Genomic DNA, 5889 nt, shown 5'->3' with positions numbered 1-5889 from the left:
CACACTTTACATGGTCAGGCTATTGTTAACCTAAAAGCCTGCTCTCTGGCCTTCAGAAGGAGCTTAAGAATAACTTCATCAGCCTCACAGGTGGCACCATGTCTCCAAGGATCTCTCTTCTAAAAATGGTGACCGCACCACTACAGTAAATGTGCGATGAAATTTCATTCAGTTTCTTGTTTTTTCTCGCAGTTACACCGCTGACAGCTGAGGAGAATCACAGAAAGTGGCACTACTGTGACTGCAGCTTCGCTTCTTCTTGCAGATAACTGCTGCTCTCTGGTGATTTCAGTTATTACATGAACTATTTCCACTTAGTCAGGAAATCCTATCAAAATACACCAGAACAATTTCAACCTGTTATATGTTGGAGTACTCCCATTGCAGTCAAATTGGACAATTCAAGAAGCAGTAAATATTTCACGAGTCATTTCAGCATGTATAATCATTTCTTTTTGAATCTATTAATCATGTTTTGCATTTGGTGAGAAAACGTAGTAAAAAATACACAATTACACAAACTCCGGTTGATTTTATTCTGCTGTGTACAGACAATATATAAACATCCAGCTTCAAAGTAAATGAATTTAAATAACATGTTTAGCAATCACTAGTAAACTTCAGGAAACAAAAAGTTTGCAATTCAAGTTTTTTTTTATGTTGTGAGTTATTGCTTTGTTTATATCTGAAGGAACCATTTAACCACCAAAGTAAAGAATCAGTATGAAACAAACATTTCACATGTTTTCCATGTATTAGTATAACATCTCACTAATAACAGCGGAAGAAAAGCCATACATCCTCCATTCCCTTAGATTCAGTCAATGGTGATTTAGGCAGAAGCATGTCGTTTGCGATCATGTAAATAATGAAATATTATATATTAAAATATTACTACATCGTATTTCCGTTACACTTCTCTGACACAATCTGATGGTTTTAAATTAGCACGAGTCACATTTCATGATTTAATATTTTCATTTCAAGACCAAAATTCTTCATCAACATCTAAGTCCATTATAGTGAAAGCCTATAATGTGGTCGTTTGGAATATTGTTTCATAAAATGTTACTTAATTGATCTTCATCTGGCCAAACATCAAGCTATTATTATGTTATGTCAGTACAAAGTGCTGCTGTATACAGTCTTTAAGTTCATGGCAGAAAATGTTGATACAGTAGACTGTAGTTCCTGCAGGAATTCTTTGAAGTATTATCTTTAAGGGATACTTTTCCGATTTGAATCCAGCTCTGTGTCATCTTTGTGTGGGCAGTGTATTTTGATGAACAACTTTGGCTTCCCCATGTGGCACCAGTGCACGGAATATGGAGCAGCCAAGGTCTGCCGATGTCTGCCGAGATCTGCGTCATTTTGCGTCACCCAGCGGATCTCGGCAGACCTTGGCTGCTCTGCTTAGCTGGGAGCTCCATGCACCTCAGCCATTGAGAGAAGCCACACACAGTTCATCTGCACAAACTGCCCACCAGTGTTGGGAGTAACGCGTTACAGTAACGTAACTACTTTTTCGGGTAAAAAGTAGTGTAATGCGCTACTACTGAAAATTTGGTAACGAAACCCAGGGACAGATCTGACAGCAACACTGCCTTCTCAGCTGCGCACTTACGAGCTCCACATGGTACGTGACAGAGGCTGGTAGCAGAGTAATCATTGCAAGCGAGAAGCAGCCAAAACTAACTTTTGAGAGTGTTTTAAGCTTTGTGGCTTTTTGCTGGATGGCGCTCTGAGCCAGGCAGACACAAAGCTGACAACCTCACTGATGGATGCGGTGGAGTTGGCCTCATACATACACGCACTGTGGACTTGTGTCGGTTGCACGGACATGCAAGGATTTCCAGAAAAGAGGCTGCATGTCTATACGACAATGCACGGACCATTGTGGCTGCACAACCGGTACAAGTCAATATAAATATTACATACACTAACACCGTGTAACGCCGATGACCTGCTGATGTGCATTCAACCCGTGCTGGACTCGTTCATAATGAATCAGCGGTCACTATGTGAGTAGAGAATCCAGTCTGCAGTGTAGTTCAGACACTTCACTGATAAACCAGAGATTGGCTTTATGGTCATAGTTTTTGTATAGTTAACTTCAGTCTCTGCCAAAAAATGCCTGCTTTTAAAAGTAACGTAAAAGTAATGAGTAAAGTAAAAAGTTACTTTTCATAGTGGGTAACTAAGTAACGGATTACTTTTTTAAGAAGTAACGAGTAACGAGCAAACACTACTTTTTAAAAGTAACTTCCCCAACACTGCTGCCCACACTGCCATGACACAGAGTTGGATTTAAATCAGCAAAAAAGTCTGGTGTACTCACAAGTTATATTATTGGCTGTCACCTGGATCTAAAGTCGCATACATATCTCCCTATGTGCAAGTATGAAATCTGCGTGTTTTATTAGAACGAGCAGAGCTTTTGTTGGATCCAAGCCCCCATAGTCGAGTCTCCAGCAGTGTGCAAATGCTTACTGCAGGCCTTCCCCACCAAGAACACCACTTCTCCAATGTTGAGCAGAATACAAACCCCTGACGCAGTCAGCATGAACACAGTGAAGACAGTCTTCTCTGTGGGCCTCGACACGAAGCAGTCCACTGTGTTGGGACAGGGGTACGAGTCACACTTCACCAGCCGGATCATCTTGTAACCAGGGTAGATCATATAAAACAAATACATAAAGATCACTTCTAAGACAATACGGAACAACAGGCTAATGACGTACGTCCACCAGAGAGCCCCTGTGATTTTCATCTTTTGAGTCTTTATCTGCTCCAGGTCTTTGGGGTTGGTCCGCCCTGAGAGTTTGTAGAGCCTCTTGTCGACGTGGCGGCGGTGGGCCACGTGCATGGCTACAAGCAGGGCAGGAGTGGAGACCAGGATGAGCTGGAGTGCCCAGAGGCGGATGTGGGAGATGGGGAAGAAGTGGTCGTAGCAGACGCTGTTGCAGCCCGGCTGCTGGGTGTTGCAGGTGAAGCCGGACTTCTCGTCACCCCACACGCTCTCCGCTGCAACCACCAGAACCAGGATTCGGAAAATGAACAGGACAGAGATCCAGATGCGACCAATGCCTGTGGAGTGTCTGTTCACACCGCTGATGACTGCATAAAACGATGCCCAGTTCATCTTTAGTTCCGGGTCTGAGGGAAAACACATGAAAGAGTCAACAGCTGAGAAAATATTGTGCTAAATATTATTTTCTTTTTTCGTAATTTAAGCTTTTACAATATGAAAGGAACATAATGCAACACAACACGAAACAAACCTACAGTAAATCAGTGAGGAACAGGTAACAGAATAAACAGAACAATTCCATTGGGCACATAAAAGTAGCTAATAGAAAGAAAAAAACACAAACCAAATAAAAAAAGAGTTTTGTCTTCCTATTTTGTCTTTCTTTGTTTAAAAATTACAAAATGAAACCAAACTTCCCTTGATCATTTTTGGCCTTGTGATTAGAGATTCAAAAAAGGCAATATCTATTATTAATTTTAACATTTCAGCAAAATCAGGCTTTGTCTGACTCGTCCACTGGTGGAGATCAATCCTTGAAGCGGCGATAAAGCCAGTGCAAGTCTAAGAGACCTGTCTCCTAATAAACACAGCTAGGGAGATTCCCCACAACTTTGTAAAAGATTGAGGCTGAGTTTGAACTCCTGGGCAAATTAAGATCAGATAATAATTTGTTCTAGTTTTCTTTAATACAGTATAACCTATAAGCAGCTCCTGAATAGTAGATACCTTGAAAAATGTTTGCTCTATACAAATCATTAACAGATATTGTTTTCTTATTAAATTGACACATTTGTTGCTCTATGTACCACAGCAGTTACTGTGATGATCTTTAAATGGAGAAAACATTTTCTTTAATATACTGTTCTTAAATGTAGATTATAATCACTGAAAAAAAAACTTATGGTTATATCTTTACTTACAGTTTGTTTTATTCATTTAGCCTACACACACTAAGTAAATGCTTGGCAACTAATTGATAATTAAAATAGTCATTGCAGCAGACAGTAAAGATGTTGCAGGTTCAATTCCTAACCTTCTGTTGTCTCTCTGTTGTGTCCACTGATGACTAGAGACTCAAGAGATGGCAAGATTATTAAATAAGATATTTAAAAAAAATATTAGTATTCAGAAGCAAACTTACAAACACAACTTCAGTCTAAGTGCAAATGTAGAGCTTACATAACAGTTTACACAATATTGTACCTAGAAATGAGTACACTCAAAAGTGAGGTTAGAGCACTTGATACTTGAATAAAAATAAATCCCACTTCCAGTTTATTTAACTTTTTCTTCTTTCCACCAAATTAGTAAATCATGAGATTTTTTCAAGTCTAGAATTCATTTCAAGCTTAAAAAGCATCCAAAATGTTTTATCTCCTTTGTGCTGATCATTACTGGTTGTCCTGAGTCCCCAACATGCGTGACTTTCCAGTCTAGTATTAATGTCAGAGTTGTTACCCGGCTCAGCAGGAGGTGTAAGAGGCATAGGAGGCAGCGTAGAGGACAATGTTGACCCGCTGGTTTGGCATGGATGTGAATCCAGAGAAGAAGGATGCCTCTCTGCCCCCCTCTGCAGTTGGCAGGCCACTTAAGAGTGCAACACTGAAGTCTGGCACCATGCGTCATGTGACGTGCTTTCACCAGTCGCCATGGTGTAGCATGCAAAGTGGGCATCTGCACCCAACACAACGGTGTCTGTACTCTTAATTTTTTGGCAGGAAAATAATGTGTGGTTTTTGATTGTGTGAGTGTTTTGATGTACATTAAAGAAGGGATCCTTTGGTTCTAAACGTATGATGATTCAGAAAATCTTCGTGATCAGCTGCATAGCTATACGTAAACATGACTCAGGGACTGCAAAATAAATACTGTTTTGTTTGAATATCACCATAACAAAGGCATTTTTTAGGATGAAGTGTGTAGAAAAACATACTTACTGGAGTGTCACCGTTTTATCTGTAACTCTAACTGTGTATTGAAGATTTTTTTTTTCTTCAGAGTCAAGTTGAAACATAACAGAACAGCATAATCTACCCATGAACACGGATTTAACTATCTGACACACTGAAAACAAACAGTCTAATCTCGACCTCGGCTACATGACCTGATAATAGAGTTAGAAATGAAGCAGACTCACCTTCAGCTGTAGTTTGGAATAAAGTACATCCAGAAACATTTACGTTGACATTGGCAGATTTTTTTTTTTCAATCTGTGACTGTGAACAAGAGTATCAGAGCACCATGACTTTGCATTGCTAATGATTTCCCTCACACTAGCCACTGCCCTGCACTGGAGCGGTCATATGCTTCTGTGCGCAATATTTGCATACAATAGCCCCATTTACAAACACCAAACAAACGGCTTCAGAATTCAGATCAAACGTTTTAATTTCTGCCCAGCTGAGGAATCTGTGTGGGGACTGCAGTTTGTCCTCTCGTCCTCATTGTGCTGTGTTCTGCAGTGGAAGTGGAGGGTGTTTTGACGCAATATGGAGTAAAACATAAAGGTCTAAAACAAAGAATGAGCCATAAAATCTTAAGATAAGGAACACGAGTTTATTATCACAATAATTATCTAGTTTTTTCTGCTCAGCCTTTACATCCACATTGTTGCTGCCCGCCTAATATCTGACCACTGACTCAACCTGCTCCCTGTACTGTACTTGATGGGACCACAGTTTGACGTGTTTCTGTGCGATTAATTGCTTGGGTTTTAGACTGAATAACCTCTTTAGCTCACTGTTTTAAGCAGTGAGGTATTCAAGTACTTCTAAATAATCAAACAAAAATCATACGTATTGAAGCATTTCCACAAAATCCACACAAGCATTTTTTTGTATTACTTTTTATTTTCACCT

The 5889-nt window shown here is 39.9% G+C and overlaps 1 protein-coding gene across 3 annotated transcripts; it reads right to left on the bottom strand.

Annotated features, from left to right (window-relative positions):
- Positions 1-512: 512 nt before the first annotated feature.
- gjb1a (gap junction protein beta 1a) lies at positions 513-5328 on the bottom strand. 3 transcript variants are annotated; one of them, XM_039777486.1, is made up of 3 exons: positions 4490-4955; positions 4065-4097; positions 513-3156 (listed from the first exon to the last, which is right to left on the bottom strand). In XM_039777486.1, the coding sequence occupies exons 1-3, from the start codon at positions 4515-4517 to the stop codon at positions 2420-2422; spliced, it is 798 nt and encodes a 265-aa protein (XP_039633420.1). In that variant the 5' UTR covers positions 4518-4955; the 3' UTR covers positions 513-2419. The 3 variants fall into 3 exon arrangements, with proteins under 3 accessions (XP_039633420.1, XP_039633422.1, XP_039633421.1); XM_039777488.1 differs by lacking the exons at positions 4065-4097; positions 4490-4955 and adding an exon at positions 5169-5328; XM_039777487.1 differs by lacking the exon at positions 4065-4097 and having other exon boundaries at positions 4490-4953.
- Positions 5329-5889: the final 561 nt, after the last annotated feature.

Source organism: Perca fluviatilis, chromosome 16, assembly GCF_010015445.1.
Source record: "Perca fluviatilis chromosome 16, GENO_Pfluv_1.0, whole genome shotgun sequence".
In the NCBI taxonomy this organism is placed as follows: Eukaryota; Metazoa; Chordata; class Actinopteri; order Perciformes; family Percidae; genus Perca; species Perca fluviatilis.
Note: the sequence above shows the minus strand (reverse complement) of the source record. Positions and strands in the feature narration are given on the sequence as shown.

Bases quoted from the DNA above. Each gene is read 5' to 3' on its own strand.
- gjb1a (XM_039777486.1), bottom strand. From the start codon at position 4,517: ATGCCTCTTACACCTCCTGCTGAGCCGG. The intron at 4,098-4,489 runs GTAACAACTCTG...TTGAGTCTCTAG, and splicing joins TACACCTCCTGCTGAGCCGG to TCATCAGTGGACACAACAGA. The intron at 3,157-4,064 runs GTTAGGAATTGA...GTTTTCCCTCAG, and splicing joins CAACAGAGAGACAACAGAAG to ACCCGGAACTAAAGATGAAC.